At 43.2% G+C, this 26059-nt stretch overlaps 2 protein-coding genes across 8 annotated transcripts in view; both read left to right on the forward strand.

Moving 5' to 3' along the window:
- The first annotated feature begins 87 nt into the window (after nucleotides 1–87).
- BRD9 (bromodomain containing 9) lies at nucleotides 88–21451 on the forward strand. 7 transcript variants are annotated; one of them, XM_083709398.1, is made up of 17 exons: nucleotides 88–263; nucleotides 1266–1486; nucleotides 3155–3287; nucleotides 3626–3686; nucleotides 4190–4334; nucleotides 5400–5510; nucleotides 6742–6857; nucleotides 9647–9779; nucleotides 11077–11152; nucleotides 12207–12302; nucleotides 12934–13066; nucleotides 13411–13522; nucleotides 16137–16175; nucleotides 17391–17462; nucleotides 19495–19597; nucleotides 19787–19954; nucleotides 20621–21451. In XM_083709398.1, the coding sequence occupies exons 1-17, from the start codon at nucleotides 149–151 to the stop codon at nucleotides 20716–20718; spliced, it is 1932 nt and encodes a 643-aa protein (XP_083565524.1). In that variant the 5' UTR covers nucleotides 88–148; the 3' UTR covers nucleotides 20719–21451. The 7 variants fall into 7 exon arrangements, with proteins under 7 accessions (XP_083565524.1, XP_083565530.1, XP_083565528.1 ...); XM_083709404.1 differs by having other exon boundaries at nucleotides 94–263; nucleotides 4222–4334; nucleotides 5404–5510; nucleotides 6745–6857; XM_083709402.1 differs by having other exon boundaries at nucleotides 95–263; nucleotides 4222–4334; nucleotides 5404–5510.
- Nucleotides 21452–22645: 1194 nt separating this feature from the next.
- LOC310830148 (palmitoyltransferase ZDHHC11-like) overlaps nucleotides 22646–26059 on the forward strand; it is a 28824-nt gene continuing 25410 nt past the window's right edge. The window contains exon 1 of the mRNA XM_083709807.1: nucleotides 22646–22858. The gene's annotated coding sequence lies outside the window, so the exon portion shown is untranslated. The remainder of the gene's footprint in view (nucleotides 22859–26059) is intronic.

Below are 26059 nucleotides of genomic sequence, written 5' to 3' on the forward strand. Positions count from 1 at the left end.
TTCGGCCTGGGTCGAGAAGAGGCGGGCGGGGAAAGTGCTTCCTCTTTCCTCGCCGGGGCCCCTCCGTCACTTCCGGCCCCGCCCCCTTTCCCCTGAGCGCGGAGCCTCCGCCTCCTGCCTGGCCTCTTGCCCTCGAGTCGCGGCGATTATGGGGAAGAAGCACAAGAAGCACAAGGCGGAGAAGGCCGAGTGGAGGTCCGCGCCCGCCCCGGCCGTCGTCGCCGCCACCGGAGGGGGAGGAAGCGGCGGCGCCGCCTATGACGGTGGGTGGGAGGAGGGAGGAGGGCGGGTTTATTCATGTGTTTATTCATTGCCTTTCTCCCCCCCCCCCCAGTTCCTCAGTCCCCACAACAACCCTGTGAGGGAGGCCAGAAGCTGCCTGCAGGGAAGCTGCCCATTCCCTTCTCCCCCCTCCATTTATTTATGCATTTGTTGCATTTCCAGCCCAGGTTTTCTCCCCCCCCCCCCACCCCGCTGCAGGGCTGGGGCAGCGTGTCGGGTTTTCCATTGGGGGGAGGGGCTGTTGCTGTTGGTTTTTTGGCATCTTTATTTCATATTTTGTTGTGTTTTATGTGGCAATCGCTCAACCTGGTTTTGCGTATTTTAATGTTCAATTTATTGTTTATGCCGTAGTTACGTGTGTTTTTTCCGAACTCCGTAAAGGTGGCGTACAAATAAATGACGGGGTGAGCTCCCGTTGCTCGGTCCCTGCTCCTGCCAACCTAGCAGTTCAAAAGCACGCCAGTGCAAGTAGATAAATAGGTACCGCTCCGGCGGGAAGGTAAACGGCGTTTCCGTGCGCTGCTCTGGTTCGCCAGAAGTCATGCAGGCCACATGACCCGGAAAAACTGTCTCCGGACAAACACTGGCTCTCTCAGCCTGTAAAGCGAGATGAGCGCACAACTCCAGAGTCATCTGCAGCTGGACTTAACTGTCAGGGGTCCTTTACCTTTTACCTTTTTATGTATGTAACACAAAACCATATATGCTATAATAAATTAATAAACTTTATCTTGCTTTTAGCCACTTTGGCTAAAACAGTCACATACTGTTGTTTTTCTCTCACACGCTTGTTGAGGGGGGTAGGTGCCACCTTCCTGACAGAGGATATCGGTGCACATTCTCTTCAGACCTGCTTTTAGCATCATAATCTGCTCTTAAGGCTTATGTGATCAGCATTCCTGCTGAACGTTTGGTGCACTAGTTTGATACTGTTTATTTATTTATTGTTTTTCACTTATTTGCTGTTGTTGTCACCTTCTTAGATTATGTGGATAAGCCCTTGGAGAAGCCATTGAAGTTGGTGTTGAAAGTTGGTGGAAGTGAAGTGACAGAACTTTCAGGATCAGGCCACGATTCCAGTTATTATGATGATAGATCAGACCATGAGAGAGAGCGACATAAGGAGAAGAAAAAGAAGAAGAAGAAGAAATCTGACAAAGAGAAAGAAAAGCATCTTGATGATGAGGAGAGACGGAAGAGAAAGGTAATGAGTCATTGACTTATTTTCAGAGATACTGGTCAAAGCTTTAAAACATTACCTTGTGAAAACTGTATCAGTTTGAATAAATGCATTTATTTTTTTGTGACAATTCCAGAGCTTTTTAAGCTATTCCTTACAACTGTTGTGAAGCAATGGCAGAGGATGAGAATTTTTAAGTCCAGAATACAGAGTAAACTCCATTGTAACGCCTAATTACTTTTATAATTTAAATATTCCATCGCATCGCTGAGTTTTTATGCAAGCTCATCGAAATGCATTCACCTCATCTGTTTTGTTCAGAAGGTTTCAAAATCCCCTTCCAGAACAAATTCTGCTCCTGTAATAAGAAACCACCAGATATAATATATCACACCCTTCGCAGAGATCACCTAGTGATTCCCTCGCATCTTAAAATATTAATATACAAAGAGTCTGTAATCTAATATTTGTTGAGGGATGATACTACTGAAATTACCAAGATTGTTTCAGGGTATTTAGACGAGATCTTTAAAGCTAGAGCTAAAGTTTCCTGATTTATTTAGTGGTGGCTATCTAGTCTTTTGGGGGACGCAGGTGGCGCTGTGGGTTAAAGCCTCAGCACCTAGGACTTGCCGTTCGAAAGGTCGGCGGTTCGAATCCCTGCAGCGGGGTGCGCTCCCGCTGCTCGGTCCCAGCGCCTGCCAACCTAGCAGTTCGAAAGCACCTCCGGGTGCAAGTAGATAAATAGGGACCGCTTACCAGCGGGAAGGTAAACGGCGTTTCCGTGTGCAGCTCTGGCTCGCCAGAGAAGCGATGTCACGCTGGCCACGTGACCCGGAAGTGTCTCCGGACAGCGCTGGCCCCTGGCCTCTTAAGTGAGATGGGCGCACAACCCCAGAGTCTGTCAAGACTGGCCCGTACGGGCAGGGGTACCTTTACCTTTTTACCTTTATCTAGTCTTTTATATATTGTATGTGTTTGGATTAATGTATTTGGATGACTTTGGATGATTTTATTATTTTATTGTTTAAATTTATGCCAATAAAAGCCAATTGGATTATTGCAAGGTATGCTGTGTGAGACTGCTCTTTTAAGACAACTTGGCATATTCAAGTGGTCCAAATGCAGCAACCAGATTACTGCCTGGGGTTTCCTTTAGAATTCTTATAACCCCTGTTTCAAAACCATTGCATCGGTTACTAGGTTGTCTCTGGACCCAATTCCAGGTGCTCCCATTAGCGTTTAAAGCTCTAAATGACTTAGTAGTAGTGCTACTACTTTATGTAGTTTGCTTGTTTCTTCAGCAGCTCTTCGAATTTTGAATAACCATTTTCCAACACAATCTTGAAAACCCACAGCAAAACAAATAATAATTTTACTATTTATACCCTGTCCATCTGTCTGGGTTTCCCCGGCCACTCTGGGCTGCTTGCAGTACATACAAAAACAGTAAGCTAAATAAAATAGCTAAATAAAAGCAGGATGACAAATGCAAATGGAAATAACTTTTTTTAAAGATCCTGTTTTCCTAAGCATTTGGAATCTGTTTTCCCATTGCTAAGTATCCTGCATTTTTAATGTCACAAAAGACTAATTTCAGTGATGATTTTGCGTGAATATGTTATTCTTTCATTTGTACTTGAAGAAGTTATATGGACTGTCTTTTTTACATTTCTGTTTCTTTGGTATCAGGAAGAGAAGAAAAGAAAAAGGGAGAAAGAACAATGTGATACGGAGGGTGAAACAGATGACTTTGATCCTGGAAAGAAGGTAGAGGTTGAGCCGCCGTCTGATCGCCCAGTCCGAGCCTGTAGAACACAGCCAGGTGCGTTGTCTGTGACATCTGAAAGTGATGTGCTGACATCTGAAACTGATAAAAAGATTTGTTTGCTCTCAGCCCCTTCTTTGGTTAAGGATGCAGTTTATTCATGTGGATAGAAATTCATATGATTCTTGTGTTATCCTTAATATTCCTCTATCATTTTCAGAAAGGCCAACCACAGAATATAATGTGTGTTTTACTGTCTTGTGCCAAAAACCAGGATTAATAGTGGTTATATTATTTTGTAGCGATAGCATCTCTATCATTTTAGAGCTGTGATATGCAGGTGGCAGGAACTTTCAAAGGAGTGATCATTTGATTTTCTTTACATTGAATTATAGCAGAAAGCGAGAGCACACCTATTCAGCAATTGTTGGAACATTTTCTTCGCCAGTTACAGAGGTAAGAATGATGCGCAATGACCTGGAACTCAACCCCCATGCAAATGGGGAGTTGTATGTGTTTCAAAGTTTTCTGGAAAACCAACCTCACTGCTTAATAATATCTAATTAGTTTAAGATTGGTACTCAATAATGTAAGATGTGTAGATAGATGTGCTAAAGCGCTGGAGTGCTGGATCTGTATGCCCCCTCACTTTTAGCACCAGCTCATGTTGGTATATACAGATGTTTCTATACAGCTTATCCTGGTGATTACTTGCTAATACAGAAAGTCCTGAAGTCACATGCATTTCAGCTGTATACAAATAGGCTGATTATTATTATTTTATTATGATTACGTTTCTATACTGCCCTTCATTGCTTTGAATACATATTTTGCCAAATGCGGAAAAAACATAATGAAGCAAGACAGGTGGTGGCATTTGTTTTACATAGGTGCTTGGGGTGTGTATATACACACTACATGTATAACATTCCCTATATGTATGTGTTTCCCTTTTATAGGAAAGATCCTCACGGGTTTTTTGCTTTTCCAGTCACGGATGCCATTGCTCCTGGATATTCCATGATAATAAAGCATCCTATGGATTTTGGCACTATGAAAGAAAAAATTGCAGCAAACGAGTACAAGTCAGTAACAGAATTCAAGGTGAATTAATGGAGATTTGATAAAACTTTTCACAGTGTGAATTGCTAATTATTATGTTCGGTCAATAGAGGTGGTAGATCATGTAAATAGCTCCAGAAAAGGTTCTATCATATTTGTGCATTTCGTATGAGTGGGCAGCAATCCCATTATTCCAGTGTGAAAGTCACATAATTTTTATGTGATACCCCCAGAGCAGGTTGTGCACAACAAAAGTCTGTGGGTTTCAAATGCAGGTTTTGGGGGGGGGGGGAGGTTGCCCATTGATCCCTGCATAACATGCAGAGGCCTGTGGAAGCTACTAAGTCAACCACAGCCCAGTACACATATATGATGGTGCAGCAGGGGCTCAGTAAATCTCCTGTTTTTATTGCCTGCCTCAGACAACAAAAGCAGAATTTACCAAGCACATGAAAGGCCATAGAACATTACTGGCTGTACTTGTTTTAGCAGATCACAGATTGTGACGGCTTGCCCTGTAATAGATTTGCAGTTCGATGGTGTAGTCCTTGCAAGCAGCCAGTGAAGAGGGGGAGCCTGTGTCTTACTTACACCAAATTACGTGTGGGCATTCATATAAACAAGCGCTGTTCCATGTAAATGAATTTCTGGCCTATAGAAAATTAGTATGCATGCAACACGCTAGTTTTCTCTGTGGATGAATTCTACCTCCCTCTTGCAGCCTGAAGAGGAATATTCCTAATGCAGGCTTAAAATTTCATGTGAGAACCAGGTTTTAAAAGTCCTGAGAGAGAACATCAGTGAACCAGCCAGCTCCTTGTGTTAACAGCAAAGCGTTCTGCAAAGTTTGGCATAAATGTTAAAGCCCTGATCAGTTAAATCAGTTGAAAGTCCTAGAGCAGCAACATTGTGATCTAATCTTTTCTGGTTTCACTGTTCTCCCTAGGAAACCGAAAGGGACCAGGGCCCCTTACAAGTCACCTGAGAAATAGTTGGTTGATATTCACCAACTGTACTATTCATTTTAACATTCTGTTGAATTTGGCCTGGCCTGGCTGTGACTGCACAACTGCAAAATATGGTAATGCCCATGTTCATGTTTTTCAGGCAGATTTTAAGCTGATGTGTGACAACGCAATGACATACAACAGACCAGACACTGTGTACTACAAATTGGCCAAGAAGATCCTCCATACAGGATTTAAGATGATGAGCAAAGTAAGACAGCTATGGAAGTGAACATGATGAGACCAAATGTGCACGTTAAACTAGTATAGTGGGTCAAAGTGAAGGATTATTTCATCTGTATAACATGGCAGCTGTATTCTTATGCCCTGGGCTTAAAAAAAAACAACCCAGTAAATCTGCACTTTTATACAAATAAAGCACTGTTAGGGGAAAATACATAATATATTCTGCTTCTAGGTATGGAGAGAGAGAAGTTGCTGTGTAGGATATTGAAGCACCACCCTGTCGCCACTAGATACTGCATGGGTTTCTAGGAATCTCCAGACATTGGCCACACACTTTTGCATAAATGCTTACAATCACATTGCTCTTTTAAAAAAGAAAGACACGAAAAGCTGAAATTATGAGGAAGCTGAATTCTGTGCCCAGTACCACATTCTGCACTCCTACAGAAATATGACATTCCCATAGCATAGCATGTTATATAGAAGGACATTTCCATTTTAAATCGCTCACCTTTTAAGGTAGATAACACTGGTAAGATTTGGATTCAGGTTGGAGACTTTGAACAGAAGCTTCCAGCATGGAAGCAAATTTTTCCGTATTACCTTTTAAGTTCATTGGACTTGCTTAAGTTGTTTACAAGTGAGAAATAAATAAATTCTGAAGCTTCTTTTGGAAAGCCAAGCATGTTAAACATCAAGGTGATGTATAGAAACATGCTTTCCTTTAAAACATTGTTGAAATGTTTTATGCTTATGAATTACAATTCATAAATCCTCTTAGCCCCCTTCTTAGCAGAAAGCAGGCCCTCCCCTCACCTAAAATGTAAGAAATAAACACATTAAAAGGGAAATACTTAAGGTAGGAGATGGATTTATGTATACTTTACATTAAGGTGTACTAGTACCATATTAAAAGCAGTCAAACAACTGATTTATCACATGAGCTACTGCTTCTAGCCTGTTCTGCAGGAAGATTGTGGTAAGTTCCACTTTTCAGGTAGGTGGTGGTCTTTTTTTCCCTAGGTTGCAGATATTCTGGTGTCGTGCTGCCATGACTGAATCATGTTGCATCATCATTGAAGATGTAGCTCTTAGGCACAAAGCCATGGCCATTCCCATCCCATCCCATCATCATAGCACCTTGGCTATGAGGGAAAGGTGTAAAGTCCCTGCTGCTCTGTCCTTTCTAATTCTAGGAACGGCTGTTAGCTTTGAAGCGCAGCATGTCGTTTATGCAGGACATGGATTTTTCTCAGCAGGCAGCTCTTTTGGGCGACGAAGACCCAGCTGTTGAGGAACCTGTGCCCGAAGTTGTTCCTGTTCACGTAGAGACTACCAAGAAATCCAAAAAGCCAAGTAAAGAAGTCATTAGGTAATGATACAGATGGAATGCTTTTCTCTTTTGTGTATCTTAATTACAAATTTGAATTGTGCTGATATGAAGCAGACTTGAGTTTCCTGAGATTTCAGCGTACTTAGGCAGTCACAGATTTTTTCCCCATTGCAGCCACACATTTTCCAAGGTATGTCAGGCAGCTGTTGAGCTATTTAGGTATCAAATTAGTTTTGGATAAACCAATTCCAAACTGTTGATGAATCTGTTTGAAAATCTCTTAGTTTGGCATTTTACTGTGACCCAAACAAGATGTGTTTTGATTTTCATTTGTAAGGCAACCGTACAAGTTGCAGTATAAGTTGCACTTCTTTAAGGATTGTAGAACAGTGCAAAAAGTACAATAAAGATAGTATATGTGCTCATTTTTTTTTCTTTTGAGGCACTTAATAATTTCATTGTGCCCTGCCTCAGCCTTAACACAGCTGAGGCCATTTCTGTGATGTTGTCTTCTCAGATCCCAATACCCTCCAGTTGCCCCTCCAAGAGCACCATTAATTCCCATAATGTTTCTGAGTGCACGGTGATGCTGGCTACATTGCAGATTCTTCCCTGAGCTTGAACTTTCCCTCAGGCTGTCTTGTAGCTGCTGCTGACCTGACTGCTGTTGGAGGCAGTGGTACCATTTCCCCTGAAGCCAGCAGTGGCCTCCTCTTTACTGCACTCCCTGGGCTTATAAAAGGGTGTAAGATCCTATTTTTTGTGTTATGGGGTCTGATACAAAGCATATTTTGCGACCCACTGCTTTCCTTCTACAGCTCAAAGGGGGTAAAGTTTTTTGGCCCATCAGAGCAATATTTTTAAATGACCATCATGTTCCGGAACCATGCCCTCCCCACTCCCAGCGCAAGCCAAAGTTATTGTTTATATAGGAGAATAAAGAATAAAGCATGGACTTCACTCCCTTTCTCTCCTCCTCTCTGAAGCTATCAAGACTTTAAATTGCTGAACTTGTGTCCAGTAGTAGTAGTAAAATAATAGATACAATATTTGCCTATATAGGGAACAGAACAATAAATACGGCATCTATTGTACCATATATTTAATGCTTGCCTACATGGTTCTTTTACATAGAAAATCTTTATTTGAGTTGGTGTTTGATAAGATGGTCATGGATTCTGTTTTAAAAGCTGAAGTACTATATTCATTTAAGCATATTAACTTGTAACTTCTGGTGGAGTACAGGATCAGGTTTAAGGTGCTGGTTTTAACATTTAAATCCCTATATGGCCTAGGACCTACGGGCTGTACCTACGGGATAGCCTCTCCTGGTATGTCCCACAGAGGAACTTAAGGTCTTCAAATAAAAACATCCTGAAGGTCCTGGGCCAAAGGGAGGTTAGGCTGGCCTCAACTGGCCTCAACTAGAGCCAGGGCTTTTTCGGCTGCGGCTCCAATCAGGTGGAACGCTCTGTCACAAGAGAATAGGGCCCTACGGGACTTGACATCTTTCCACAGGGCCTGCAAGACAATAAGAGCTGTTCCACCAGGCTTTTGGTCAGGGCGCAGCCTGACTCCCTCCTTTGGCAATCTCCACAGAATTTTAGCTTAATGGTTGCCAACAATTTGATTTTAATTAATTCTTATAATGAAATGTTTTTAGAATATTGTACTATTTTATTGTTGTTAGCCGCCCTGAGCCCGGCTTCGGCTGGGGAGGGCGGGATATAAATAAAATTTATTATTATTATTTGAAGTCAGATTACTTACACCTTAAACAAAATTATTTTTCTAACTGAAGGCTGAAGAAAAATTGATTTTTGTAAACAACACAACTGATTTTTATTGACCTTGCAGTTGTGAGAAATGTGTATCTCCAATCACCCCATAAGACAAAAGCAGGGAAGGGGGTGGCTGGGGAGTATACACAAGGTATCTGACAGAGTGGGCAGTTTATGCCACAGCAAATCTGCTAAATGAGACATAATTCTCATTAGGATAGAATGGGGTCCAGGCTCAAATTTGGCTCGTAAGCAAAAGTGAGATCTGCTTTTTAGAGAATTAGGAGTAGAATATGGACATCTCCTTCATCCTATGCTTGTTTTCCCAGGGACATCAGGCTGGTCCTTGTGGGAAACTGAAAGTTAGACTAGTTGGAGCTTCTGGTTCAGCAATGCAATTCTTAGGTTCTTAAGCTGAAACAAAAAGCTGTGCACTGGCTAATGATGTACATTGCATAATCCCTTGCATGCCTATTAAAAACGTACATAAATGACATTGTACACATAGGTCTCACTATCAGCCTGCTTGCTATTTACAAATTCACGTATCGGAACACAATTATGCCCAGACCTCACTACACATGCACAGTTGATTCAGGCATCTGAACAGCCAGAGTTTGCCCCCTTCTGTACTTGTTTGTGTACAGTGGTACACATTTGGGGGCAGAAACCATGGAGTGTGGGGGCGGGGGGAGAGATTGAACAAGTCAGTTTCTCCTTTATGTCTGTCTTGGTTGGCTGCAAAAGAAACCATGGAAGAAACCATTATGGGAGCAGGGAGAGAGATCATGAATTAGAATTTTTACCGTAGGAATCCGTGGAAACTGAACTTATTAAGCGAACCCTCACCTAACAAATGATTTCTTGGGAACACACTGTATTTGGTAAGCGGAGCCTGTGTCTAATACACATAATAATAAGAAAGTTCTGATTAACCCTGGAGAACGCCCACAATTAATTCACCGTCATAATTTGTTGCCTAGAAATTACTTGGAGAAAAGTAGACATGATTTCATATTTATTGCACAACTTGTAACTTGTTTGTAGCTGCATATTTGAACCAGAAGGCAATGCATGCAGCCTGACTGACAGCACTGCTGAAGAGCACGTTCTGGCTTTGGTGGAACATGCAGCAGATGAAGCTCGGGACCGGATCAGTCGATGTCTCCCAAACAGCAAGGTCGTGCCGCTTGATCCAAGTTTCCATTTTTTCGTTGCTTAACATTGCCGGAAACAATGTCCTCATCAGATTGAATAAGCATTTTTTGTGTGGCATCTGATACCTTAATTATATTTTAAGGACTGCCTCTTCCCGTGTGAAGTGACCCAGACCTGGCACTCATCCTATGCCTGCCTCCTCCGTGAGAGGTCTGGAGGGTGGCAACATGGGGACAGACCTTTTCTGCACTCAGTGGCTCCCCATATGTGGAAGACTCACCTGGCTGGCTCCATCATTACATCTCTTTAGGCACCAAGTGAAAACATTCCTCTTCACCCAGGCCTTTGGCTGATTAAACCATCTCTGGCCTTTTAAACTGTGTTTTGGATTTTTACACTGTGATCCTCGGATGAAGGGCAGTATATAAATTTAATAATTAAGTTTCACATGTGATTGCTTTATGGCTGTTAAATTTCCAGAGCACAGTTTCCAGACCCCACTTGTTCCTCGGTATCTACCTTGGTGAACCCCACCACCACCCCACGCTTTTAATAAGTTAACAGTGGTAATAAGTTAATAATATTAGTTATTTAAACTAATGGATCCAGAGTGCTGTCAGGATAGGACCTGGGGGGTGAGGGTTCAGAGCTTCATCAATGGGCCTATCACAATCTCTCATAATAGCCTACTTCATGAGATCATTGTGGAGATAAAATAAGTGAAGGGGAAGTATGCACCTTGAGCTTCTTGGAAGAAAAGGACAATATAAAAGTAATAATACACTAAATAGCTTCATGTAATACTCCAGATTGGGGCAACCAAAAGTTGATAAGGTTCTCCATTTTGGCACTATGGGAAGATAAAAATAAAAGATTGTAGCCTTCTGATGAATCAGATCTAGCCTATTAAACAATTCAGCACAAATGCTCTGAACACACTTATGAAAACAGGCTTAAGATGATGCAGTTTTTTCAAAGGTGCTTATACTGGATTATGTACCTGTAAACTCCCTTTCCAGCATGTGAGTGCCGAGTGGCCCAGGGGGAGGCTGTACTCTGTCTTAAGCACCACGGCTGTGCATAGGCTCTGCACAGCAACCATAGGTGAATAAAGTGGAGAATAAAGGTGTTAAGGAAATAAGGTTCAGTTGTCACCAGAGCTCTGGAACATGCTATCAAAAGAGGCAGTGCTAATGTTGTAGATCTCAGTAGCGCAGACAAACTGTTAGGATCTGACGTTTTAAAATCTGGATAGGTGCTTGCTTTTGATTGGTGAATGTAAAAATAATTTCTATTTCTGCCATATTTTTTAAGTACAGATAGGCTACCTGAAAAAGAATGGTGATGGGTCTTTGGTCTTCAGCGTACTCAATCCATCGGATCCAGAAGCAGAAGGTAATGGTTGTGCTAACTTTTGCAAGCTTTGTTTAAAGTTGAAGGTATGCTTTTATTGCTGCATGGCTAGGTTCTCTTTTTAAATTTGCTCTGAAGTGCTTTCATCTCAGATTGAACAACCCAAACAAATATGAAGCAGTAATGATATGCGTTGAAATGTTTGCAACAGTACAGTAAGATGTGTATTCTGAAATACATTTTGCAACTCATCCTAAGCTAAAATGGATGTTTAATACAGACACGGTTGAAGGTTTATGGCTAATACTACAAATAGCTTCAAAATGAAGCTTCATTTGTCAGTAGTGTCTAAAAAAAGACTAAGGAATCTTATTGTTGACTGGATACCTGTGATGTTCCTCTAAACTCTTATTTGAATTAGCATAAATGCATCTTCTGCTTTTTTTGACCTGATCTTCATCTGCTTAATTAAAACATGAATTGCCAGTCTGTGATACAACAGTGTGGGCTGTAAGACATTCTTGGACAGAAGGAAAAAGACCCAATGGTCTGGGCAGTGGTGTTGAAAAAGATCTGTATTCCTCTTTGCCTCTTCCTGTTTGCTGGTGCCTGCTCCACAGCCAAATAAACTAGAGGCTGAAATTGCAATAAAGTCTAGAGGGCTGCATGTGTTGTCGTGGAATGATGCCATCTCACGCCTTACTCAGTTGAAGAAAAAAATGCACATCAGTGAGGAAATTGACTTGTGCTTGTCTGCTTATACAGTGTATGGACTAAAATACATAATAACTGCTGAGTGTGATAAAAAAAAATTCCATACTCAGGAATATTATCTATATGTGTTCCTCGTGTTGATTTTAGAGGTTTGTAAAATGTGTTGAAGGGACTTTAAGATGCATGCCAAATCAGCCATGTAGTTCATGATGCCTTGGTCTTTGTGGCAACCATGGGCATGTCTCATATAATAAAATGGATTGTTATCTTAATTATAATTATTATTTTGTGTTTTTCATTGCCTTTTGAACATAGTGTCCAAAAAAGCAGGATAGAAATTAATTACATAAATAAATGTAATGCACATTTCCTTTTAATACAGAGGAAGAAACCCATCCAGTGGATCTGAGTTCTTTGTCAAGCAAGTTATTACCTGGTTTCACAGCCCTGGGCTTCAAAGATGAAAGAAGGCACAAAGGTAGTTAAGGCAACTAAATATCGTGTCTTCAGGATTAAACAATTTGTCCTCATATTAAACCATTCATTCAGAACTGAATAGTATTAAGAAGGTGATTTCAGTTAACTAGTTGTTTTCAGAACTTGATTAGTTGACTGTATATCTAAACCAAACAAGTAAAAAAAAAAAAATCATGTTGGGAGAAGTAATTGGCCATGTTTGGACACTCATACTTCGGTTTAACCAGAAGTCTCTAATTAATGTAGTTCCTTGTTTTCTCTGAACCAGGAGAATATTAAACCACTTTTTTCCCCTAAGATCTTGGCTTGTTCTGAAGCTGGAAACCATAGTTTTTCAGCTGAGGCTTAATAGAAATTTAGAGGCTTCCTGGTTTGCCTCCTCACACTGCAAAGGGAAGAGTGAAGACAAACAAGTTTGTTTGTATCTCAATTTAATACGCCAATATATGATTGTCAAAGCTGGGTGATTATTACAATTCTGTTTGTGGTGTCTGACTTACGATAGCTGATTCACACGTGCATTATCAAGAGATGTACATGGATCTGTAAACAAATCCTAAGAAATGCAGTTGGGTTTGGAAGGGGACGAGGTTGAGAAGAGGATTTCAAACACATTTTTCTTATATTTCCAGTCACGTTCCTTTCAAGTGCTAATACAGCACTTTCGATGCAGCACCATTCTATCTTTCATGATCTGAAAGCAGATGAAATGGAACTGCTGTATTCAGCATATGGAGATGAAACTGGGATCCAGTGTGCCCTAAGGTAAAGAAGTTGTCGTGCACATTGAACACTTATATAATTATATTAATTGCTTGTTTACTTTTGTCTGTCATTCATATCATACTCTCCTTCCATCTTGGTGCAACAGACGACTGCATCACCCCAGAAGCTTAAGATTAGGATATACAAAGAAGAACAATAGTTCACACGGAAGCGAGAATAAATGGCATACAAAAATTTGTAGCTTCAAATTCCATCAGGGTGACAACCACGGAAGACAGCTTTTCAAAACCAAAATGTGTTTTGCTTTTTGCAGTGCTTATGTTTAATTTACAAATATATATGCAGCTGACTGAATTGCTGGTCTCATGTCACAAATCTTCTAGTTTGCAGGAATTTGTGAAGGATTCTGGAATCTACAGCAAAAAAATAGTGGATGACTTGTTGGATCAAATCACTGGTGGAGATCATTCCAGAATTATTTATCAGCTAAAGCAGGTAGGTCTGCATTATGCAGAGATGTAACCAGTTTTAACACAGTTAGTGTGGGATCAGTAGTTCAAATTATGTACAGTAGAATTGGTCAGTGGCAGCACCTGAAACCCATAAAACTTTTTCTGGAAGTCATGAATATGGCTACACTGTTTGAACACCTTACACTAATCCTTGTCTTGACAAACAATCCCCTTCAGATCTAGCATACAGAGGCTCAGGGTGACAAAGCTGTGCAGAAGAGATTGTCTGCAGAGGCTGCTTCTTATGAGAAAAGCTGCACATGTATGTTTCAGTCAGAATTAAAGTTGCATAATATTACATGTTTGTAAAACTAATCCTTTGCGGGGGTAGAGAAGCATGCTTTCTCAATCAAGCTACTCAGAAGTACCATATTTTTCCGTTTATAAGATGAGGTTTTTTGCTTAAAGAAATAAGAAGTAAAAAATTGGGGGTCGTCTTGTACACGGAACATTGATGTCCAGGGGGATTTTAAAAATATTTAAGCATATGTCCGGGATTTGGGCTGAGGTGGTCCCTCCTGCTGTCTCTCTCCCCCCCCCCCCCCCCCCGGGCTGCATGCTGGCGACTGGCTCACCTCCTGAAGCCTCTGCTGGTTCGACCACCGGAGCAAGAGCAGCTGCTGCCGCTGAGAACTGCCTCAGCTCCCTCTCCTTGCCCTTCTTTCCCTTTTTTCCCCCTCTTCCCCCTCAAACTCTCACCCTGCCTCCAGCCTGCTCACCACCTTCCTCAGCTTAGTTGGCTCGATGGCATGGCCTGGCGCAGAGCGGGCGCTGCCTTCCCCCCAGCTCCTGCTTGGGAGCCTGCTTCCCCACAGCAGCAGCAGCTGCCACCAAGGGGCTGCCCCAGTCGCTGCTTTTGCTTCTGCACCATGCTAGAAACTTCGAAGGCAATTGCCCAAATAACGATAAACTTGCCACTGCAGATCATCCATATTTTCACTTCTATTTTAGGGTATTGTTTCCTTAATTTTGGGTTCAAAAAAATAAGGTTGGTTTAAACATGGGGCTGTCTTATACATGGAAAAATATGGTAAATCTTAAATTCAGGCTTGTCTTTAACACTAGTCTGCTCATAGTAGACCTATTGAAGTTAATGGAGCTGACTAACTTAGACTTGGAAGGAAAGAGAGAAAAGACGACTATCTTATCATAAAACAGACCTTTAATTGGTAAAAAAATTGCAACCATATATATTGTCTACAAACTCCACAGGTTCAGCAGGCCTCTCCCTGTTCAGAATGCCTTTCTTAATTCCTGGCTAACAGTGATACATACCTTTTCTACAGTAACCAAGGCATCACAAGCAAATGTGACTTGCATATTAGTTTTGTTGCTTAGCTTTAATAATGGGATAATCCTGTCTTTTCAGTTGGTGCTGGGCTTAGAGCAGTCCTTCACTCCCTTGGATTTGGTCTAGTTCTGACATGTCCATTCCAGTTTCCCCTTTTTTTCCCTTTGTGTCTCTCTGTTTCTCAGAGGCTCATGGGATAATAGAAACCATATGGTGAACATCAGCAAAACGTGTTTGATATTATTTATTAAAAAATACTTCTTCACCTTGCTGACTTAGCCTACTGCATTCTTCTTGAGCTGATGCAAGTTCCAGCACCTTAATTCAACAAGCTCATAATGGAGCAGAATGATCTGCAGAGCAATCTAAACAATGAAACTCTGCCATTTTGTGCTGGGAGCAGTCCCCAAACGCTGCTTGGCAGTGTATGAGAGGGGCTCTGGCTGGTAGAAAACTCCTGAGCCCAGCAGAGCCTACAAGCACTGTCTCTGCCAGACAGTCCCAAAACACTTCCCACCATGGTTGGGGAACCTCCAGAACAGATTGGGGGGTTGGGAAGTAGCAGAAACAGAATTTCCCTTGCATATGCTGGCATGACACTGGATCTCACCAATAACTACTTCTTGACAGACACTGATCACTGGAAAGGAGGAGTATAAACACTTCAAATAAACTAAAGAACAATAACTCCGCTCTCTGTTTTGTTTGAAGATCCTCAAAGCTTGTTGTGTTTTTAAAAAAAGTTGGTCTGTATTAGTCCAGACTCTTCTTTCCTATCTTCTTTCTTCACTGTCCCATATTTCTGGTTTGAAAGTAAATCCAAATTATGATTGATTCAATAGAAACACTGTTTATTCTGCAGGTATCTCTCTCATTGGCCTGGTTTGCACATTGCATTAAACCACTGTTTACAGTGCTGGTGTACACAGTTCAGAAGTTCCCATGCCACTTCCTTCTTGCTTCTTCAAAATCACAGACAAAACAAGCCAGAATCTGGTTTGTTGGGTTGAACAAACGCCAAAGCTCAGGGTTTATTTTATGCGAAAAAACCCGCCAGCGGTAACCAAGGTTTGTTCTTCAGTTCTCGTGGTTTGTTTGAATAAAACAAACCTGGGTGCAGGCAGCACAGCAAGGCAGACTCTGGCTTGTTTTGTCCACAGTGTGGCAACAAGATTGTTGTAGAAGAGTCATGGGAACTTTTGAGCATCATGCACCAGCTCACTGCTTGTTCACATAAAACCATTAGTGTGCTTTACTCAAAAAAAGAAACAGGAAAAATGAACCATTTTAATGTTCTGGTTTTCAGAGGAGAAACATTCCAGGGAAGCCACCAGATGAAGTCAAAGTAAGTCCTAATACATTTTATTTTTAACCAGCCTTCTTGTTCATATGTGTCAGGACTGCCTCTAGGTGCCAGCTCACAGAGGACCAACGCCCGGTTGATGTAATGTACAAAAGTCTTTATTGAAGTTTAGTTTCCATTTCAAACCCCAGAGCGCGCAGCCCTACGTCTTGACTCTAGATCGGCGAAGTCCCCTCTGAGTCACTATCCCTTCCGCACCAGTTTAAGATCCTAGCCCGGCTCCACCTCCTGCGCTGTTCCTTCCTCCTCTGGGTCCTTCTGCCCCCTGGGGTTTCCTCCTTCCTGGACTCTTCTGATGCTGACCCCCCTGAGTCTTGCCCTTCCTTCCGGCGGGCTTTAGGACCTGGCTCCCTATCCGGGCTCCCTGCTGTGCCGCTCGCCTGTACATTTGAACTTGGCGCGCGCGCCCAGCCGGTAACCTTCCTCCTGACCGTTTCCCCGCTCTCCGATGTGGGCGTGGTCAAACCTGACTCATCTCCTCTCGCTGGTGGTGAGAACACTGGTCCCGATTCCTGGGACTCCCCCTCCCTACTGCGCTCTGGTGGGGAAGCTGGTCCTGATTTCCAACTGCTGCTCAGGGAGTCCCCGCTGGCCCCTTCCTCCTGGGGTTTTCCCCCTGGAGCCCCCCTTGCCCTGGCCATCGGCGCTCCCTTCTGTGAATCTTCCAATTCGCTGGAGAGGCTCGTGGAACGACTCTGGCCACTGTCACTGCCTCCACCCCACTCGGATTCCTCCTCCTCGCTCTCCATTTGCTCCCCCTCCTGTGTCTCTGCTCCTGAACCCCTGACAATATGTAATAGTGTGCTTTTTCTTGGAAACCACCCTGGGAATATGATTGAAATATGCTTTAGTTGATATTCCTGCGTTGCATGGGATTAGACTGGGTGCATTACTATTCTCTGATTCTACAGTAAATACAGAAATAGGAATTGCAATCAGTGTGTTCCATAAATCGTAGAATCACTATAATTTAGATATTTCGGAAACCTCAAGATTTGTTTAAATTGGGTTTTTTAAACTATTTTCTGTTTCCTTTCATTTTGTATTTATTTAAGTACCAAGGGAAAAAATAATCCATATTGAAAGCTGACATTTTCTTCTTGTTACTTCATTGGCGGTGTAAAATAAAAGATGTCAAATGGAAAATGAATACAGATTGTAAATTGCCAACAATCTGGATGTGCTTTGATGTTTAAGGTTCCACCAGTCCTCATAAAAGAAGAACACAAATTGCGCAATACTTGCCCAGATGCCTCCAAGCAGAGTATGGTAAGATTTCTTGTTTAGTCTGTGCCTTGTAAATGGCCTAATGAACCACCAGACCACAGGCCTAATCCAGTCCCTGCCCCCCCCCAAAGCTTTTTTATGGCTTTACCAAATTTGGCAGTGTGGAATCTGCAGGGACACGTGGTTGGAGAAGTTGATCAGATGAAGGTGGCAGGCCGGCTGCAGCCGCATCAGAGTGGTGGTGTCCCTGTCTGCTGCAACTTCTGCCTCTGTCCTGCTGCGCCCTTGCTCCTTTTTGGCAGATTAAGGTTTCATTGGAAAACTCTGGTAACACCGTAAGGGCTTGCGTTTGATCAAAGCCATACTTCTCCTGCCTCTCCCCTTATTGCTTCCTGTAAGTTAGCTGAACAGCCTGAAATGTTCACATCCAAATCTTGGAGAGCATTCAAAACAAAAAAATTCCTTCCAGTAGCACCTTAAAGACCAACTAAGTCAGTTCGTGTGCATGCACACGAAAGCTCATACCAAGAACTGACTTAGTTGGTCTTTAAGGTGCTACTGGAAGGAATTTTTTTGTTTTGACTATGGCAGACCAACACGGCTACCTATCTGTAATTGGAGAGCATTGTTAGATCTTCACATCAGTTTGTGGGTGATCTTTAAAAAGCCACTTGACGTGGTTGTTGCTGTCACGATTAAGTAATTGTTTATTTCAGTTTATCGTATTACAAATATCGCAAAAAGGCATTAGTAAATCATGGTGGGAGAGGGTGCTCTGTTTATTAACTTATTTGATCTTTATCACAATGAAATTAATTTTCATTCATTATGGTGACTGCTAACTGGAGGATAGGGGTGGCAGGTAACATCCAGAATACACAGGTGCCTACTAAATTAAGCTAAGTGGCAAAAATATAACCTCACCTGCTTTTTGGGCTTGCACACTTTTGGCATTTGAGTTTGTAATGAGGAAATGCAACCTTGAACTGAAGAATGTTGGCCATTGTGAATTGTGCTTAGTTTTGCTTCAAGCAAACCACCATGGTAAGCCGATGTTCATTCTTGGGTTTCCAATTATGTTTTGTTTAAGCAAAACAAAGCACAATCCCTCATTCAAATCTAACGCTAAGCCCAGGGATCATAGTTGGTTTCCTCCTAGCTCTTGAAAGGTAAAGGGACCCCTGACCATTAGGTCCAGTTGTGGCTGACTCTGGGGTTGCGGTGCTCATCTCGCTTTATTGGCCAAGGGAGCCGGCGTACAGCTTCCGGGTCATGTGGCCAGCATGACTAAGCCGCTTCTGGCGAACCAGAGCAGCCACGGAAATGCCGTTTACCTTCCCGCCGGAGCGGTACCTATTTATCTACTTGCACTTTGATGTGCTTTCAAACTGCTAGGTTGGCAGCTCACAAACAGGACTGAGCAGAACCACCACTCTCTCCACCTGTGATTCCCAGCCATCAGCATTCAGAAGCAGACTTATTTGCATCCTCTTGTCTAATCCTCTTTCAAAGCCATCCAAGATGGTGGCCATCACTATGTCTTGTGGGAGGAAACCCCATAGTTTAACTATGCGCTGTCTGAGCACTTTCTTTTGTCTGTCTTGAATCTTTCAGTATTCAGCTTCCTTGCATGTTAACAAACTCTAGTGTCGTGAGAGAGGAAGAAACACTTTCCCCTCTTTCTCTAAACTAAAAAGCCCCCAATGTTATAACGGTTCATCATAGATGAGACGTTCCATCCCCTTCATCATTTTAGTTGTCCTTTTCTGAACTTTTCCCAGTTCCACAACCTCCTCTTTGATGTGAGGATAATCCTAGGAGTTCCTTCTTAAACCAGCAAACAATGGTATTGGGTGATAGCAGTGAATCCTTTTTTGGAATGTTTCCAGGATTAGATGTAAAAAGTAAGATTTTCTCCTCCATGCAGTACACGTTTTCAACATGGTCACCAGTGTTTGCCCATTTGACTTCCCAGTGAAAGTCATGAAGGGTGCACTTAGCCTTGCTTGATAATGTGCTTCTACTGGAGAGGGGAGTCATGTCTGTAGCTGCCATTTTTCTCCTCTTTTCTCAGGTTGGGGAAGCCATTGGAGACAATACTAGTTCCGTTTTGGATTTTTTGTCTATGAAGCCATATTCAGACGTGTCCCTTGATATATCCATGTTGAGTTCATTGGGTAAGCATGTTCTTAGAGTCGTTCAGTGTTGAAAGTATGATTCAGTAGTGTATTATATGTAGTTTGGTCCACCAACCAAATTTTATTCCAAGCCTAGTCTAACATGGTTTTGCCACAGGTTGCCACCCTTTTGTTAAATCATTTATTCAAAAATCTAGCGTGCACTGAATGATGCGTTGTTTTTCTCAGGTAAAGTAAAGAAGGAGCTTGATCATGAGGACAATCATTTACACTTGGATGAAACCACCAAATTACTGCAGGACCTTCATGAGGCTCAGGCTGACAGGGTAGGATCCAGACCGTCCTCCAACCTCAGCTCCCTCTCCAATGCTTCTGAAAGGGATCAACACCACCTAGGTAAACCTGGTTGAACAACATGAGCTCCTGAGCCTTCTCAGTCCCACTTAAAATTGAATAGTTTGTGAGATGCATTGACAGTATTCACAATCACATAATTACAGTGGTGATGAGATTGGCCCTTGGGAGGGCAGGGTGCAAATACAAATAGGTTGCTAGATAGGACCATTACTGTGATTTATTTCTACTTAAAATTGCAAATTTAAAATCCTTTGTTTGAATGTATTTGACCTTTCAATGACTATTAGAAAACATGGCAAGAAATTAAACAGCCGTAAAAACTATTTGCAGTATAAAACAGCCCAAAAGCAATTTTACAAAGATTGATTTCATGTTATGAGAACATGACATTCACAAGTTTTCATTCCACATCTCAGGGCCACCGCAGGAAGTGTCTGCTCATACCCAACATCAATCACACTTCTGATAGAAGGGACTAAGTAGATAGGCCGGGTGCGGGGTTTTGCCACAAATGGAATGAAAAGTTGACGTTTCTAAAATCATTGATGGAGAATATGATTAAAAACCACCAACTATAATCCTTTACCTATTTAACTGAACTCTGTTAACTTGCATAAAATGGCACTGTGAATATATTTCTTGAGTGTATGGAACTGTTCAAACATGTTAATTTATCCTTTCTGGCCCTCTTCTTGTTTTCCACAGGAAGCCCTTCTCACTTAAGTGTCGGAGAACAACAAGATATGGTCCATGACCCTTATGAATTTCTTCAGTCTCCAGAACCTACAAATGCCAATAATTAATCTTGCATATATTGTATTTATTTTGTGCTTTTTATACTGTGTAAACAATTTATGTAGTTTTGTCGAATAGCATGCATTTCTATTTGCCCTTTTTATTTTGTATGAAGATTGCTAAATAATAATGCTCGTGCATATTTGTAAATATTACTTGGGTTTATATATCATGGTATTTGGACCATCTCATACGGTATTTTAGGTGTGTACAATAGATCTGAAGAAGCAATCTCAAATTACGTATTTAAGATACCTTATTTATATTTTAAAAAATGCTAACCAGCTGTTTATCATGCTGTCAATCGTTTAAATGTTTTTTATTTAGTGTGCCGCTATGGCTGTATAGGAGGAGCATTTTTTCCAGTGGTGATACAGTGTTAGTCAAAGAGACCTATTAATACCAAGGTGGCTCTGCTGTATGACTGACTTTAGACATCACCCAGACATTTCAGAACCGTGGTTGTCCTCCTTCTCTTTCTCCAGTTGCTCACTGCAAAGGTGGCCAGATTAAAAGTTATATACAGCCCAGATCCTCAATAGTAATATTGAAGATTTATAGCTTAAAAAGTTCAGCCCTTGCCAAATTATCCAGATTTTTAACACGTTTTAAATTTTAAATGAAGAATTTGAAATTTGACACTAAATGACTTTTTAAAAACAATTTATATTATGCATAAACTAGAATCATTTTGTTGTTCATTGACAATATTGTAAATATGAATAAAACTCATCAATGCAATTGTGCTCTGGTGTTCTTGGTACTTAGTTCTCTAGTTCTTCATTAACTTGAAATTTGGTGTACCAGAAACAGACCTGCCTATAGCTCTCTTTACACTTTACACTTTACACATAGAAAATATAGTGTGGTGAAAGTTGTGGACTATGTGGGGAGAAAGTCTCTCCACTGCAGCAGTTCTGTCCAGTGCACCAACAGCAGCGAGAAAAGGAGCAGCAAAACTTTGGGATGGGGCTAAATATACAGCCCTGCAGTCCCTTTCACTGCTTGTCCTCTACACATGAGTAATGAGTGAAGAGAACTAAAGATTAAAAATTGCTTTAAAACTTGGACCATGTGAAGTCCTATAGCAAATCTGTTTTCTGCTTGTGGTGATCCCAATTTTCTAGGCTAATGCTGTGTCACAAAATGTTCCCAAACAATTACCAAGCTCAGGGGAGCACCAACAACAGAACTTGTTAGTTTAGCATTTGACTAGGCTTGACTACATCGAACAGCTCTATCTGAGAGCTAATCCAAGACTTCCTTCTGTGATGTGATTCTAGGCATAGTTCTGGGCTTTAAAGGTCTCTAAGCAAGTTTTCTGCAGATTGCTGTTTGTTCAAATTCAGAAGTAAAATGTGGGTTTTCTGGGAAAAAGTACTGGAACCAAAACAAAAACAAAACCCTGCTCAGAAACAGCTTTTAAAGCATGGACCTGTGCCTGGAAAACATGGTACAAAAGGAAGTCTTGATAAGGCCTGAGTGATGAAATTCCGGCTTGAGGGCAGGCTGAGGAAGAAGCTGTCAGAGAAAACAGAACCAATATGGTTAAAAGAGGCAGGGTAGCATTAAGGGTGAAGATAAGCAAAGGGAAAGGAAACGACTCCAGGAAATCTTGGTGCACAGGAAACAGAAATAAGAATGCAGGGGATGGGGAGGGTGGGATCACAATGCCAAGAGGACTTTGCTAGGGCCTGAATTTCACATATTTATTTGAAGTAACCTACCAGTAAGGAACTGTTACTTTTCTTTTGGTGGCACCACAACTACTCAGTGCAGAATTGGAAAGTGACGCCTACACATCACACAATGGCAACAGAATGCATGGACAATTGCTTCAGTTGAAAAGTTGACCAAAAGACTGCACGCTTTGGACTGCACATGTGACATGGATGGCTTTATTGAAATATGATAACCTTTTACTATATATTATTTTTTAAAATGCATTTATTATTATTTTTATGAAAAGTAAAGCGGCTATAAGCCTGAACTTTATTACAAAACAAGGACTGTTGGCAACAGGGTTCCCACTCACATAACAAACAGGCGACGGAGGAGAACCCAGAACAAAAGAAAATTCTTAAATTTATACCTTTTAATTTCCACACAGAACAATGAAAACGAGACGTAAGACGAGGGATTAAACAGGTAAGTGGTAAGTCAGAAGAGGCAAATCCCTGATAATCGATGTTTGACATTTAGTTCTTGTTATTGTTTGGCAGGCAGTGTACACCAAGGTGGAGTAAGCAGGGGCAGAGCAAGGTGGGTGTGGCGGGCGCGGGCCGCCCCATGCGCCATCATGGGGGGGTGTGACAGAGCGCCTGGTGGGAAGCACAGCCCGTCCCCTGGAGGTCCCGCCCCCTCCCCAAAACAACACCCCCAATGCGGACCGGCGCTACAGGGCCCCCCTCCCTCTCCCCCCCAAGCAGCCCACCCTCTTAACACTCCCCACTGCTGCCCCAAATCGCAGATGACTTCGTGTCAGCATCCCCAAGCCCTCACTCCCAGTGGCGTAGTAAGGTCAGGTGGTACAACAGCAGGGAATGCAAGAGAATGGGCTGCTGGGGGGGGGGGGGGAGAGAAGCCCCACAGCGCCAAGCCGCACCAAAGGTGCCACTCTGGGGAGGGGAGCCGTCGACCCCTCCCCCCCCAGCTCCGGCGCCCGCCTGCTTCACCTTGCCCAGTCCATGCAGAGGCGGCCAGCTGCAAGCGCCCCTGGATCACTCCCAGCTCCGCCGGCCGGCACCCACCGCACCCACCATCCCTGTCCTGGGGGCACCCAGAGGGCTAGTGGCAGGGGAAGTAGAGGCGTTTCCTCATCCTCAAAGTGCCTCTGGATGCACGCAGCTGCTGTGTTGGCGAATCCTCAGCCGCATGCCGAACAGCCTCCTCTCTGCTTGCACCTCGCTGGTGCTGGGTTCTGGTGGAGGTGCAGGTGGTGGCACTTTTTTGAAGACCTTCCAGACTCGGGAGACGAGGGAATGGAGGCCAAGGCACAAGGGGTTCTTCTGAATATTCTTTTTCACACTGGCCTCATTCACTCTGGGCTCCAGGTCTTCTTTGTTGTCGCCAGACGGGGGCCACAGACCCTTTGCAGCATCTGCAAGTGAATTATTGTGGGGTGGCCTTTGGCTGCTATTATCTTCTGGGATACCAGGCTGCTCTTGTGGAGACCCCATTTCCTCTTTCTTTTCCTGCAGCTGCTTCGCCTCCTGGGTCGTGGGGCAGAGAGCTCTGGTCTTGTTCATCTGCCCATTGAAGGTGTTTTTTTCTCTTTTTTTGCACTTCCATGCTTGGAGGGCTGCTGGGGGGTACTTCTCCTGGCATCCCCAGCAGCCTCCATGCTGCCAGTGTCACAAGCGTGGATGGCTGGGCAGAGTGGGCTGGTTCTGGTTCTGGTTCTGCAGCTGGGACTTCAGCTCCCCTCCTGCGGCCGCCTCCTTCTCCAAGCCCCCTCAATTTTCCCTCTTTGGGGGCCACTTCCGGCCCACGTTGGCTGCTGTGAGAGGCGACGGAGGCCTGTGGTGGGGTTCCTGCCCCTTTGTGGGGGGATCTTCTTCTTGCCTGGTTGGGGGTCCCCACTCTCTCTGTCCTCCGGGCACCCGGGGGGCTAGTAGCAGGGGAACCCCTCATCGGTCCCATTGCAGGGGCAGTAGCCCATGGAGGTGCCTGAGCCACTCAGGGGTGTTTCCTCATCATGGGCATCGCCCAGGGAGTAAGCCTTGTGATCTGCTGTGGTGATCTGGCTCGGTAGTGTCAGAAGGGAGGCCCTCATTCACTCTGGGCTCCGGGTCTTCTTCGTTGTTGTCGCCAGACGGGGGCCACAGCCCCTCCGCAGGTGAATTATTGTGGGACGGCCCTTGGCTGCTATTATCATCTGGGATGGTGCCAGGCTGCTCTTGATGCGCAGCGTAAATTAATAAGGAGCTGTCAACTGAGGCAGACTGAGAACACAGAGAGAAAATGGCTGCCACTTATAAGGAGAATGAGTCACATGTCAGAGCGACTCCGCAGTTAGGCCTGAATAACTTTACTAGGCCCAAATGACTGTGCAGTCCCAGCACCTCCCAGCCTGCTTGGCTGCTTCGGCTGTCATGTGTCTTTGTCACATGACAGCTCTTGTAGAGACCCCTCTTCCTCTTCCTCTTCCTCTTCCTGCAGCCATGCAGGACTTAGTAGATCTGTACAACGTGGTCTCCTTCTTGCTTTCCGCCTTCCTCCAGGGGCTGCCTGTTGGTCCTCTCGCCATTTCCCCAGCCATTAATCTTCAGACTTTGCTGATTGTCACTCCCGCTTTCTCGCTGTCTAATATGTCGTGATTTTTAAAATAAATTCACCAGTTTTCCCGATTCTGTCGCAGCTAAGCCACCCAGGGGCTCTTGAGCCAAGGCTGGGCCTCAACTGCCAAGGGAGCCTGGGATTGTGAGCTGATGTCACAGACTGGTTCCAATCGGCCCATTTCCTCTAAGCGGGGGACCTGTTTCCCCTCAGGGTGACTGCTGAACACACCACCCAAGAGAAAAAGGAGAAAAGCAGAGAAATCTTTTAGTTCTGTAGCAAGAAGGAACGAGTGCCAGGAGTTTTATTTCCCCTGCCCTCCTCCACTGCAACACCTTTTCTTCTTCATCATTATTATTATATTATTATTATTATAGTTTTTTTTCAAGTTACATTTTCCATAGGTCATTTTCATTTGTTGAGACATTAGGGTTACATTAGGAAGAAGAGGGGGGAAGAGGTGGAGGGGGCCGGGGGGGTGGGGTCAGGAGGCGAGGTTTCTATTTTGCTTCATGTATGTGTGGGGTTTTGTGTCAGCATCACTTGTGTGGGTTCTCTACTATTTGTGTTCCTTTGGTGGTGAGAGAAATTGGGGTTGGCCTAGGGTGCGGTTGCTTGTTTGTGATTGGCTGTGGTGAACTTTGTTTTCGTGTGTGAGTGGGGCGGGTGGGTGTTTTTCAATTGGGTTAAGCCATGTTGATTCGCATGCTGTTGGCGCTGTGGCACTTGCCCAATCTTTGGGGATACCTTTGTATTGGGGGAGAGAAAGGGATAACAGGTTAACCAGTAAGAGAGCCTGAAGGCGGAGCCTACCTGATTTTGCGGCTCAGCCTAGTTCGTTGGTTCTTTTGTGGTGGGGGGAGATAGAGGAGTCAGTTAGAGACTGGGACAAGACTGAGAGGGAATAGAGTGACAGCGTTTCGAATATATTTTAAAACTTGTTTGTGTTTGAAATAAACTTTAATCTTCATTGTTAACTAACTGACTGAAACTCAATACTTCACTGGGGAACCCTGGGTTTTTCCCCACAAAATTGGTGTAAGCGGAAGGATAAAGTAGTAGTAGTAATAA

The sequence above is a fragment of the Podarcis gaigeae genome (assembly GCF_964106915.1).
Source record: "Podarcis gaigeae genome assembly, chromosome: 13".
NCBI classification, from domain to species: domain Eukaryota; kingdom Metazoa; phylum Chordata; class Lepidosauria; order Squamata; family Lacertidae; genus Podarcis; species Podarcis gaigeae.

What these genes read in the sequence shown, in the direction of transcription:
- BRD9 (XM_083709398.1), top strand. Translation starts at nt 149, where the DNA reads ATGGGGAAGAAGCACAAGAAGCACAAGGCGGAGAAGGCCGAGTGGAGG. An exon ending in GATTTAAGATGATGAGCAAA is followed by an intron (nt 5,511 to 6,741) that starts GTAAGACAGCTA and finishes GATTTTTCTCAG; the next exon opens with CAGGCAGCTCTTTTGGGCGA. An exon ending in ATCGGATCCAGAAGCAGAAG is followed by an intron (nt 11,153 to 12,206) that starts GTAATGGTTGTG and finishes CTTTTAATACAG; the next exon opens with AGGAAGAAACCCATCCAGTG.